Source organism: Pan troglodytes, chromosome 6, assembly GCF_028858775.2.
Source record: "Pan troglodytes isolate AG18354 chromosome 6, NHGRI_mPanTro3-v2.0_pri, whole genome shotgun sequence".
Classification (NCBI taxonomy): Eukaryota; Metazoa; Chordata; class Mammalia; order Primates; family Hominidae; genus Pan; species Pan troglodytes.
This window is the reverse complement of record NC_072404.2, coordinates 54,110,300-54,123,625: the sequence shown is the minus strand read 5'-3', so window position 1 is coordinate 54,123,625 and position 13,326 is coordinate 54,110,300. Positions and strand designations below refer to the sequence as shown.

At 42.3% G+C, this 13,326-nt stretch overlaps 1 protein-coding gene across 4 annotated transcripts in view; it reads right to left on the bottom strand.

Moving 5' to 3' along the window:
* Positions 1–13,326, bottom strand: part of ABCA13 (ATP binding cassette subfamily A member 13) — a 477,235-nt gene that overhangs the window by 348,654 nt on the left and 115,255 nt on the right. For all 4 annotated transcript variants that reach the window (XM_009442731.5, XM_016957445.4, XM_009442734.5 and 1 more), the window contains exons 20-23: positions 10,891–11,009; positions 3,451–3,614; positions 1,996–2,075; positions 813–934 (exon numbers count right to left, since the gene is read on the bottom strand). In XM_009442731.5, coding sequence (XP_009441006.5) covers positions 813–934; positions 1,996–2,075; positions 3,451–3,614; positions 10,891–11,009 — 485 coding nt within the window. The remainder of the gene's footprint in view (positions 1–812; positions 935–1,995; positions 2,076–3,450; positions 3,615–10,890; positions 11,010–13,326) is intronic.

Sequence of the window (13,326 nt, the reverse complement as noted above, 5' to 3'; positions counted from 1 at the left end):
AGAATTGACATGATATTAAACGTGTGTTGGGGCCCAGTTGATGGTCAATTGCAACGTTCACTTATGAGTCAGCTCCACGGTTACTACTTCTGGAAGGTTCTCTGTACAGGAAGATAAAACCCCAACTAGAAGTGCTGAAAGCTGTCTCAGAAAATCTCCTGCTAAGGATCCAGTTGATATCTGCTGTGGAAAACATGAGATGTCCCCGTTCCCCTTTTCCACAGAGAAACCATACCCCATGTGGCCCGTATGTGTTACTCATCCCTTGGTTTGTTGCAGTAGCTCTTTGATTGTTTTATCACATTTTTCAGCTTGGAGATGACACAACCTGCCATTACTCATTTGCGTTCACAGTGATTCACTACGGTAGCACACAGTCAGACTGTGCCCAGTCACTCTCCACTCAGAGGAAGTCATAGTTGATTCTTAGATATTTTTAGCTGTTTTTGGTTTTGGGTATTTTAAGAATTTTGCAACACCTGCTGAATCAAGCCAAGACCCTTCCCAGGTGTCATGCATCAGGGCTGGAAATCAACAGGATAAATAATCACCAACTTTGTTCTAACTCCAAATAAAGAAAATATTATGGAATTAAAAACTCTAAGATTTTGGCATGGGACAATGACACCCTTTGGTTCCTTGCTTGTTCTCTTGTTTCCTTTCTGCCTCCAATTATATCATTTGTGCAGCAACCCACTACACTAGCCAAAGGAGAGGAAGGCAAGAAGGAAGAAAGGACAACACAGTGCCAGTGACTTCAGGCTAAGGCTCCTTCCATGAGCAAAACAGACAGACAAGAAACAGCACCACACCTTGGAGTGGGAAATATTTGCTTCTAGAATGCTATGGATAGTCTCATTCGAGATTTGGATGGAAGAGCGAAGCTCCTCAGTCAACTTGGTGATATTCTTCATCAAATCTTTTATTTTTACATCTGCAAAGTAAGGAAAATAAGAAATTTGTGTAATAAAGGTTTAGATCATTACTGACTGTGAAAACAAAATTTGATATTACAACCTGGCTAGGATAGTTTCTTTCACACCATTCAACCCATAAATCACTAAATAAAGTCATACCTTACTCCCCTGGGAATAACTTAAATAATTTATATGACAATAAACCAAAATGCCAGGTTCTGTGGTATTTTCTGGTTACTGGTCTACTCTCTCTAAGGCCTGTATGTTTTAAGAACATTTACTTTAGAAAGAGTTTCTTCTGGCTGGGTGTGGTGGCTCACACCTGTAATCCCAGCACTTTGGGAGGCCAAGGTGGGCAGATCACAAGGTCAGGAGTTCGAGACCAGCCTGACCAACATGGTGAAACCCTGTCTCTACTAAAAATACAAAAAAAAAAAAAATAGCCGGGCATGGTGGCACATCCCTGTAATCCCAGCTACTCAGGAGGCTGAGGCAGGAGAATCGCTTGAACCCAGGAGGCGGAGGTTGCAGTGAGCCAAGATCACGCCACTGTACTCCAGCTGGGTGACAGAGTGAGACACAAAAAAAAAAGAAAGAAAGAAAGAAAGAAAGAAAGAAAGAGCTTCTTCTTAGGGAACAGTGACCAAGTGCTATAAGAAACTCACTTGTATACATGCATCTACTCATCTCACTTTTTTAAGAAGAGAGGGATCATTTAAGTATTTGCCAGAATTCTTCAGACATGGCATGTTAATGCTACAAGAAGCTTCATGAGTTGACAGAGTGAACAGCCAAGGAAACAGAGACACACAGACATCAATTGCTTGTCCGAGGAGGCAAGGCCAGAGCAAAATCCAGACCACAGAAGCTTCTCTTTGTTCCTCTGCTTCAATATGGTACCCTAGGACTTCAGGACTTTCTTTATAAATGCCAAATACATCAGACCAGCCAAGTTGTAAATGATTATGTATCACATATAGCATAAATTTTCTGTTGTATGTTTTATTTTAATAATATATTTGCATGAGAAACTAAATTTAATTTTTAATCAAGCAAACTTGGAAAACCACACACTTACCCTCAGTTACTGTGAAATTGCTGAGAAAAGTCATGATGGGATTCCCTGATGACCAAGTTTCCTCGAGGCTTTTGGCCAACCTAAAATGGCAGAAAATTAAAGCTAAATTAGGCAAGCTAAAACATCAGAAACAGTGTTGGAATGAATAATACTGCCTCAGCTCCCAAGAGATGGACTGGATAACAAGATCACATTTCCATAAAGTTCTTGCAACAATTAGACCCACATGTCTCCCAACACCATCTGTATGTGAATATCCATTAATACTACCCACACTCCAGTATTTCTTTCTCAGAGCTCCTGCCAAGCGAGATGAACCAGGGGAATGAGGATGCATAATAAATGGCTTTTCACAACTGTGAAAAGAATAGATAGGATAGATCATGGAACGTACGAGAAATTAGGATAGCCAGGGTCAGATGAACATCATTCTTTCAGTGAAAAAGTCATTTGCAGAATTCAAAGTTCCTTATTTCCCCTTCTGGTGCTTTACACTTTCAGAACACTAAGCAAAATTGATCAAACATGAAGGTAATTTGAAAAATATTTGCGACCGGGTGCGGTGGCTCAGCCTGTAATCCCAGCACTTTGGGAGGCCGAAGGGGGCGGATCATGAGGTCAGGAGATGGAGACCATCCTGGCTAACACGGTGAAACCCCGTCTCTACTAAAAATTAAAAAACAAAATTAGCCGGGCATGGTGGCAGGCGCCTGTAGTCCCAGCTACTCAGGAGGCTGAGGAGGGAGAATGGTGTGAACCCAGGAGGTGGAGCTTGCAGTGAGCCGAGATCGCGCCACTGCACTCCAGCCTGGGCAACAGAGCGAGACTCCGTCTCCAAAAAAAGAAAAGAAAAGAAAAGAAAAGAAAAATATTTGCTGTTCAAACAGAAATTTATTCATTTATTTATTTAATTTATGAGACAGGCCCTTCATCTGTCAGCCAGGCTGGAGTGCAGTAGCACAATCACTGCTCACTGCAGCCTTGAACTCCTGGGGTCAAGCAACCCTCCTGCCTCAGTCTCCTATGTGGTTGGGACTATAAATGCACAGCACCAAATCCTGCTAATTTTTTTGTTGTTGTTTCTTTTATTTTTTAGAGACAGGGTCTTGCTATGTTGCCCAGGTTGGTCTCAAATTCCTAGCCTCAAGCGATTCTCCCACATCAGCCTCCCATTAGAGGGGATTACAGGCATTTGCCACCAAGCGTTGTGGATTACATTCTTATATCTAATATCTTTATCGCCAATAAAGTTAGCCTTCTGATTAATGCTGCTGTTACATTTTACCACTCAAAAATTGTCATGGAAAACTTTGATGTTTGGAAAATACATATTAATATGTACATTAAGAGTATATTATACAGACTACTGTCTGAAATTCACATTTTAAAGAGTCCTAGACATCCTCTCTATGAATGGAAGTACTGGGGAGGGCATGAAAGAATATCAGAGCATACATATACAAGTGCTGCTGCACCGTCTCCAGCCTCGGCTGGCTTGTGCAGTCCTGGCCAGTGGCATTTTCCAAGCTGCTCTTGAAGCTCTCCAAGGTGCTAGAAAGATTCTTGCTAAGACTTTCACAATTTAGCTGATTCGGCGAGGACCATATCTTTTCAATTTCCTAGAAAACATAGCAATGATATAGGTTAGAAACACACATACTTATTTGTAAGATTTTAATTTATTCTCATTAGTCTCAGGAAACACAGAACAATCATGTCAGTTGCTTCTGTGCATTTCAGAGTAGTAGAAAGAGCCCTTGGCTGTGGAAATACAGAAGCTCAGATTTTACTCCTGGCTCTGCTGTTAGCCAGCCAAGCAAGACAGCATATTCTTGAACACACAGCAGACAACATGCAATTCTCCACCAAATCGCCTGGCTCTTAACTTCCTGAAGCTCTGTTCCTAGGAACACACACAATTCAATAGCAGAAAAACAAATAACTCAATTTAAAAAATGGTCAAAGAACCTGAACAGACACTTATCCAAAGAAGACATCAAAATGGCAAACAGGTAAAAGAAAAGGTGCTCAATTTCACTAATCATCAGGAAAATGCAAATCAACCACAATGAGCTATTACCTCATACCTGTTAGGATGGCTGTTATCAAAAAGACAAGAAATAATGAGTGTTGGTAAGGGTGTGCAGGAAAGGGAAACCTTGTGCCCTGTTGGTGGAAATGCAAATTGGTACAGCCATTATGGAAAACAGTATGAAGATTCCTCTAAATATTAAAAATGGAACTACCATATGATCCAGAAATCCCACTTCTGGGTATAAAGCCAAAGGAAATGAAATTATATCCCAAAGAGATATTTACATTATTCACAAAAGCCAAGATATAGAATCAGCCAAAATGTTTCTAAAGAGATGAATGAATAGAGAAAATGTGACAATACATACAATAAAATATTATTCAGCTGTAAAAAGAAGGAAATTATGCCACTGGCAGCAACATGGATGAACCCAGAAGATATGCTAAGTGATGTAAGTCAGCCACAAAAAGAAAACTATTACAGGATCTCATTTACATGTAGAGTCAAACTTTTTAAAAGTCAAACCCATAGAAACAAAGCATAGAGTGGTGGTTACCAGGGATGAACTTGGGAGGAATGAAGATGTTGGTCAAGGGGTATAAAGTTGCAGTTATGTAGAATGAACACATCTAGAGAATTAATATACAGCATGAGAATTATAGTTGCTAATATTGTATTACATACTGGAAATCTGCTAAGAAAGTAGATTTTAGGTACTCTTAACACACACGCACGACACACAAAGATAACTCTGAGATGACAGATATGCTCATTTGTTTGTAGTAATCATTTCACTTTGTATGTTTATCAAAACATCATGTTGTACACTTCAAATATATACTATTAAAAAATAAATATGAAAATGAAAAAAAAATTTAAAGAAACTTGAGGCTTTTCAAAATTCACAGCCACAAACACAATGATTAGAAAGAAATCATATGTGGCTATTCATATGTGAAGTGGATAAAACCTGGATTTGCCGTGCTCTGAAGGTCAGCAGTGCAGCCTGGGAGGCTCCTGTTCTGTCCACTGCAGGTGGAGAGGCTCCTAAGACTCTGGGGAACATCTGGAAAGACTCCAGAAGTAGGTCCCCACTCTCCGCATCTCCAACCCCCACCTCTAAGATTTCATGGACATCTTACCAGTATCTTCCTAGAAACAATCAGTTTTTTAAACGACCAATCATTTTGCCAAAAAAAACCTTTTAGAATAATACCTATTAATTGACAAAATGCAAAACACCATATGTGGAATTAAATGACAAATATAGGTAATATAATATTTAAAATAACCCGGAAAACACCACAAACATATGACATCTATGTCTATAAACATACACATGAATCTATACACTTTCCCTAGTCACAGCTATTCTACCATAAATACTTTAGTTTACATCATCAGAATTTATTTGCTTCATCACATTTTATTTATATCAACATATTCTTACTGATATTGGAAGCATAGTTCCAGGTTGTACCAATTATGGGAAGGTATCATATGTAGGTCAACACTTAGATAATATTTGTGTCGAAATAAAACTTTGAATATTTTTTTCAAAACCACTGTCAATTTCTCTTGCAAAGGAAAATCATGAATCATTCAAGTGGCCAGAGGAAGCTCACAAATATATGTTCCAAGGAAATGTGAAGACTGCTGAAAAGTCAAGGTTGGGAGCTGAGCTCTGGAGGCCGCCCCGAGATGCAGCCCCCAGCAGAGTTGAGGTAGATTTAGTGTAGGGGGTGGTGCTGAAGACTTCTCAGGAAATGATGAACATTAATCCATGATCAGAGCACTCATGCCACTGTCACCACCACCTCAACCAAACCACAAAATCTCACTGTGGGGGGAACTAAACCAGCCAATAGATTATTACAAAGCATGCAACTTCTTGACTCTAATTCATCTATTATTGTCATTCATTTTACAAGTTTCTTTTCTTCCCAAGTGATTTGGGAGTGGAACTTGAACAGAAATCCTATAGGACTATTCATTCATTCATTCATTCAAAAAATACTTATGGAGCACCTGCCAAGTGCCAGGCCCAGGCTAGGTGCTGGACTGAGAGCTGTGAACACAGGAGACAAAACTCCTACCTCCATGAGGTTCACACCCCAGTGCAGGAACACTACCAGCAGACAGCTGTAGGGGCAAACTGGTCAGCATGTCACAGGTGACCTGGAGGAAAATAAGGCAGGGGTGGGGGCAGTGCTGGAGGTGCAAGAGGAAGGTGTACAACCCTCCTTATCATCATTAGGGAAGCACACTGCAGGTGCGGGAGCAGCAAGTGCAAAGGCCCTGAGGTGAGTGCAAAGGAGCCAGCAAGGTGGAGAAGAGAGTGCCGGGGAGGGCAGAAGGAGAGATATGCCACCCAGACAGCAGGACCTAGCAGTGGCCTCCCTTAGAAATCGGACACTTATTCCAAAAAAGACTGGAAGACGCTGGACACTCTCAGCAAAGGAGTAACACCATCTGATGATGTTTTGGAAGGATCACTCTGGCTACCGCATTAGGGATCGAGGCAAGGGGAGGAGGAAGGGAGAGCTGGCTCATATCTGAAAGGTGCTGGTGGAGGTGGTGGAACATGGCCATATCAGGGAAACATTTGGAAGGTAGAAGGAAGAGTTTTCTAACTGAAAAAAAATAATAAGAAGAAGAAAGACTAAACAAGCATGCCAAGGTTGTTGTCCCTGGCATCTGAGGCAAAGAACACCAGGGGTGGGAAAAATTACATGGAAAGATGAAGAGGTTTTTTTTCAGATGAGTAAAGTTGAGGGGCCCGTTTGACATCTGAGCGGGAATGCAGCTGAACACATGAGCATGAAGGTCAGGGGAGGTGTTGGCTGGAGAAGGAAATTTGGAAGTTGTCAGGAAGTAATTGGGATTTTTAGGTTGCAAATGAATCTGCATAAGATTCCCTAGCATGTGAGCACAGACTGAGAACAGAAAGGGTCTGGAGACAGCCTGGGTCCTTCTGCCACATAGAGGAGCCAGGTGTGGAATTGGAGACAGTCGATCAAGGATGCAAGAGGAGCCCAGGGAAAGTGTCGGGAGCTGAGTGACGTGGGGATGGGCGTGGCTGAGTCTGTGTCAATGCCGGGCTCAGAAGCCAGAGGTGAGGAGTGAGATTCCGCATGTGAAGGTTGACGGACTGGGCAGGTGGAGTGGTGTCTGCTGTCTATGTTAGCCGCACCAGGCCAATCTGGTTCAACTTTTACGTAACAAAGTTGTGAGTAGTTTTTCAGTTGCCATGGACCCTCAGGTCACATAACCCGAGCATGCCTGGATGAACTAGTGTGCAACCACAGGGAGAGCTGGAGTGCTCGGACTGAGGAGCGGGGATTGAATTCAGAAGCGGACATTGCATGGCAGGATCCAGGATCCAACTGGATTGAGCTCTGGCATCACCCATGGCAGGATCCAGTCAATCAGATCCTCATTACACGATGTTTATAAAACCTAACCCGTCCCCAGCTCAGAGGCACTACTTTGGGAACCATCCCTGGTGTTCTCCTTACTTAAATCTCATTGTTAAATCCTCCTTGGTTGTGGTCATTGGGTTGATACCCACCAAGCAACTGAACCCCTGCATTGTGTGAGTAACACCTGAAGGGGTCTGACAAGGAGTGCTCAGCTCAAGCCCGTCTCCATTTTCTATCGTGTGACAGGGCTCAAGAGTACAGACTTCTTTCCTTTCTTCACTTAGGTTTCCGCTGACTGCTCTACCAGAAGAGACACAGCCTCCTCCAGCCTTCACCCACCCACTGCCCCTAATGTGCACAGACCCCATTTATTGTCTGATGTCTGAATGTCACCACAGCAAAGCAGAAAGAAAAAGGATGGTAGCAAACTCAGGAAGAGCATCTGCAAGGCAGAGAGATGTCTAGGTCCAGCCTCAAGACTCCAAGCTACATGCACATTTCTAATAACATGCATAGAAGCCCTTGGACTTTCACACTCTGCTTTTTTCTTCTTTTCTCTTTTTTTTTTTTTTTTTTTTTTTTTCCTGAGTGTGAAGCTCTCTAAACCTTCTCCAATTCTCTCACCCAGGCATTTCACAGGCTTGGTATTCTCCTTGCTCCAAAGAGATCCCTTTTTGTAGCATATCAATGCAGAAATACAACTAGGTCAGAACAATAGATACAGATGAGTATCCCCTTAGGGGCCAACTCACTCCTGAGAACATAGATTGAATTAAACCCACTGCATGAGGGCTCTGCCATGGAGTATTCCCTTATAGCAAAGAACCTCTAGTTCGTAATTTGTAACTGCATGCAAATTAATTTTCATTCAATGCATTTATAATATTCCTGCTATGGATGTTATTCTTAAATTTAATAAAATAATAATTTTGACATAGAGGGGATTATAAAGTAGAAAAGTGCACATTCTACCCCAGTAGCAAGGACTACTGGAAGAAAAATTCCAAGTTTCTTCAGCACAGGTGTACCAGGCTCCAGGTAAGCAGAAGCATCTAGGCCAAAGTTGAGATTGAAATTCATCAGGCTATACTTTTGGGATCAGGTAAAACCACCACGTGGAAAAGGCAGCACCTATCAGACTCTCCTTCTCCAGCTACATCAGGCCTAGAATCAAGAAATACTGGATAAGTGTATACAGGTGGACCCAAAGGTCTAGATCTAGAGAGGCAGTAGGAAGCTCCCACCCAACCTGAAGTTCCAGCTGCATTCTCCAACTCAGCTTATCCCAGGAAATACAGTGGGCACTTTCTGTCATTTTTGAAATTTAATTTCTGCCCCATTCATTTCCTTATTGCTACTTTCTACTATTTGGAACAAAGGGTGGAAGAGGGTAAGGAGTTGACAGCCCCAAACTTTTGTCATATCGATTCAATCAGCTGAAACTTTCTCTCTAAATGGGAATTCCATGTTGCTACTGAGAAAACTATATTTAAAATATTTATTTAGATACTGAAAACTAGCAAATGGCAGTGTGCTTTTTGCCCATCTCTGTTGGCGACTTCATATCCCACAGCCTGAAAAAGATTTGTATTTCTAAAAGTCTCACATACTTGAAGCCCTTGAACCACAGACCCATCTTAAAAGCTTTGCATCCTGAGATAAGCAACATACTATTTTTGTCATTAAAGACAGGAACTTCTGCTCTTTATCAAAACTAACTCAACTGTTACCAGCCAGACTTGTTGACAATCATATAACAATTTGAACTATAAATACAGTCTTTGAGTCAGTTGCTTTGAAAGCTGGAGTCTCTTGACTATTTTATTATTGTAACCTTCACTCATCACTAAAAAATTGTCTGTGAGGGGCCGGGCGTGGTGGCTCATGCCTGTAATCCCAGCACTTTGGGAGGTCGAGGTGGGCAGATCACGAGATCAGGAGTTCGAGACCAGCCTGGCCAACATAGTGAAACCCCATCTCTACCAAGAAATACAAAAAATTAGCCAGGCGTGCTGGCTGGCACCTGTAATCCCAGCTACTCAAGAGGCTGAGGCAGAAGAATCACTTGAACCCGGGAGGCAGAGGTTGCAGTGAGCCGAGATTGCACCATTGCACTCCAGCCTAGGCAACAGTGCAAGACTCCGTTTCAAAAAAAATTGTCTGTGAGGCTTTTTTTTTTCCTGTATCCACATTTAATACCTGACAAAGATCTGCAAAACCTGGAAATAAGAATTTGATGTTCTAAAAAAATCAATGTAAATTTGGGGTTGTAAAGTCAATCATTGCTAGGGACTGCTCAGGGCTTCCTGCTGACAGGCACCACTCCTCCAAAGGCCACAAGACATTGATTAGAGATCAGCAGCTCTCACTCCCTCCTGACACTTCACCAAGGCATGGCATTCGACACCCTTGCCATGCTGTGGGAGTCTGGCATGGCTATCTCTCATCTCTCTCGGCATCATCTATTTCTCTGCTTTCTGTGATAATCTCATACTCACAGATAATATGGATCACAAAAGCAAGAAACAACATTCAGAACCAGAACTAGAAGAGAGACAGGTCTTCACTGCATTGTTGGAAGGACATCACCATTGTCCAAGCTTGTCAGGGGGATCAGGCCGACCTAGGGGCCCAGGGGTCTTTAATTCTAGGACAAAAGAGTGGGGCCCAAATAAGAGACACATTGTCTGATTCAGCTATAGTTGGAGACCCTGCATGGGAGCCTATTGGGCATGTGTCCAATTTAATAAAAAGGAAATTGCTACGCTGGTTCCCATTCAGCCATCAATTTTTGGTACTAGCCAGTGTATTCAATGAGTTAGAGCCAGTGTTGGGCTGGTAAATATTTAAAAACTAACTCTCCAGAAAAAAAAAAATTCTGATTTGGAGCACTTGCCAATTTCCATGGTGCAAATGCTCCTGCATGGCCCAGTTCATGCTGCCACCATAACGTCATTAAACGTAGAGATGGGAAGAACTGCACTTAGCACAAGACTACATAGTATTTCCATCATGTGGATACAACAAAAGCAAATCATCTCAGGAAGAGAGACAACAGTAAAACATACTAAAATAATTAGGAGGTGATGAATCTTGAGTAATTATTACTTGTGTTTCTAACGTGATTTATTTCATCATAAGTTTATATAATTTATTTATAATGATGACATCTATGTTTAACAACCAGCTTGCAAAATTCCTGAAAATTTAACAATCTGATCTCTCAACTCAGTGCCACTCAACCCAGCACACCACTGGGAGAGGCCAAGAGGGAGGAAGGGTGAGCAGTCATTCTGCAAGCCCAGCTTACAACAAGACTGTGTATGACACCATTGCTGTAGTTATAAGAACGAAGCAGCAAGTTTGAATAACTGGACTGCCTTGCAAGGGCCAATAGTCATGAACATGAAATTCTCTGAAATATTAAAGACGACAAACCTGGAAGTGGTCCTGCGCCAAAGTGACCCCTCGTATAGCAGATAAAATGAGATGCCTTATCCCACTTTGCTTACAACTCAGAGTAGCACACAAAATGTCCTTGGTCCAGGAAGGGTTTTCTGCCAGAGGAAACACACAGAGAAATAATTAATAGACAGTCCTCTCCTGAACTAGCCACGCTCACAAAATCACTTTTTAAAGATTCAAAGTGATACAAATTCCTAAACATTTCTTAAATCATCAAGATGAACATTCAGATGATGAGGGTAAAGCTGTGCCTTTTGAGTTCCAAATGTAATAAAATAAAGATTTTGCTTTTCTGGGCCTAATTGATTTTGTAAATATTAATTATCTCTACCTCCTCAAACTGGCTCCTTTCCCTGTATCCCCTACAAGTGGGGTACCCATTCACCCCAGTTTGCCCAGGACAGACTTGCTTTACCTATTGTTGCATGGTTATGAACAGTGCCCTCTGTCATTCTCAAAAGTGCCCCAGTTTGAAGGATGAATTACACACTGTCTATGTGTGGTCTTCTCCATGCCCCATGCCTCACAAGTCACTTCCTGGAAGCCAGTCATGACTCTCCTCCCCCTGGTCCTCACAGCCAACCAACCTCCCCATCTGCTCAGCGTGACCTCCCAATGTCTCTCCATCTGTGCGTCTGTCCAGCACCCATAGATCACGCCCAGGAAACTGCTGTGCTCTTAACAGTCCCACTCCCACCTCACCCTTCCAATCTGCCTTAAGCTCTGATCCACAAGGCTCTTCCCCAAAGGAGATCCCCCATTACAGGAATCTGTGCAAAGGCTCCATGTTGCATCCAATGTCTTTCCGCAGCCTCAGGTACCTCCACCTCTCTGCACTCATGCCCTATGTCCCTCCTGTCTCCTCAAGGCCATCAGATACAAGGCATCACTCTCCCTTCCTGAATCTATGTATCTTTTAGAGTTCTGCCTCCAGACACCCACCTTTCCCAGGCTGAGCAAAGCCCCTCCCCTCCCTGCTGCGCAGATGCCTGTGTGCTCACCTCCCACCGCACGATAAATCCATCTGCACAAGACCTGCCACAGGCAAATTTTCTTATCACTGCCTTCCTGTCATTGTGGCACCTAGCACAGGGCTTTGTACCTCCTAGATGCTTGGTCATGACAGAAAATAAAATACATTTTTATAAGAAATAAAATCTTTTTTTAATTAGAAAAAAATGTTATCCTGACTCTTAAATTATTAATAATAAATTGTTTCTCAAAAGTCCTTTATAAAAAGTTCTGAGCCAGGCACAGTGGCTCACGCCTGTAATCCCAGCACTTTGGGAGGCCGTGGTGGGCAGATCACGAGGTCAGGAGATCGAGACCATCCTGGCCAATGTGGTAAAACCCCGTCTCTACTAAAAATACAAAAATTAACCGGGCATGGTGGCGGGCACCTGTAATCCCAGCTACTCAGGAGGCTGAGGCAGGAGAATTGCTTGAACCCAGGAGGTAGAGGTTGCAATGAGCCGAGGTCGCACCACTGCACTCCAGCCTGGGCGACAGAGCGAGACTGTCTGAAAAAAAAAGGAAGGAAGGAAGGAAGGAGGGAGGGAGGGAGGGAGGGAAGGAAGGGAGGGAGGGAGGGAGGGAGGGAGGGAGGGAGGGAAAAAACAGTTCCAGCATATTACTAAGTGAAAGAAGCCCATCTGAAAAGGCTACATATTGTATGATTTCAACTCAATGACGTGCTGGAAAAGACAAAAACTATGGAGACAGTAAAAAGATCCGTGGTTGCTAGGGGCTAGAGGGGTGGGAGAGATGAATGGGCAGAACACAGAGGATTTTTCAGGCAGTAAAACCCTGTGTGTGATACTGTAACACTGGATGTATGTCATTATACGCTTGTCCTAACCCATAGAATGCCAACATCAAGAGCAAAGCCCAATGTGAACTGTGGACTCGGAATGATGCTGTGTCAGTGTGGGTTCATCAATTGTAACAAATGTGCCACTGTGATAATGAGGGAGGCTATGGTGGGGAAGGGAGTATATGGGAAATCCCTGCACCTTCCATTCAAGGTTGCTGTGAATCTAAAACTACTCTAAAATATAAAATTTATTAATTACTAAAACAGTTTTCAACCACATAAAATGCAGAGTAGACACAATATATCCAAAGTCATGCTTTCCAGAAGCAACCCACCTTGATGCCTTATTTGTTTTTCTTTTCTCATTAATCTTATTTTACTAATTTCAAAGACAGGTATCTTTATTGTAGGAAATGTAAAATGTGTCACTTAAGTAATCTCTTATTAAAATTTGAAATGAAGGTAATAATGTGCTGTTATATATCACAGCACTTATCTTTAAGCATAAACATATCCTCTGGTCTGGAGAAGACACAATAATGTGTTTATAAGTTATGTTGTTCAAACCTAAAAGAGCAGAGAATGCACCCTGAAAA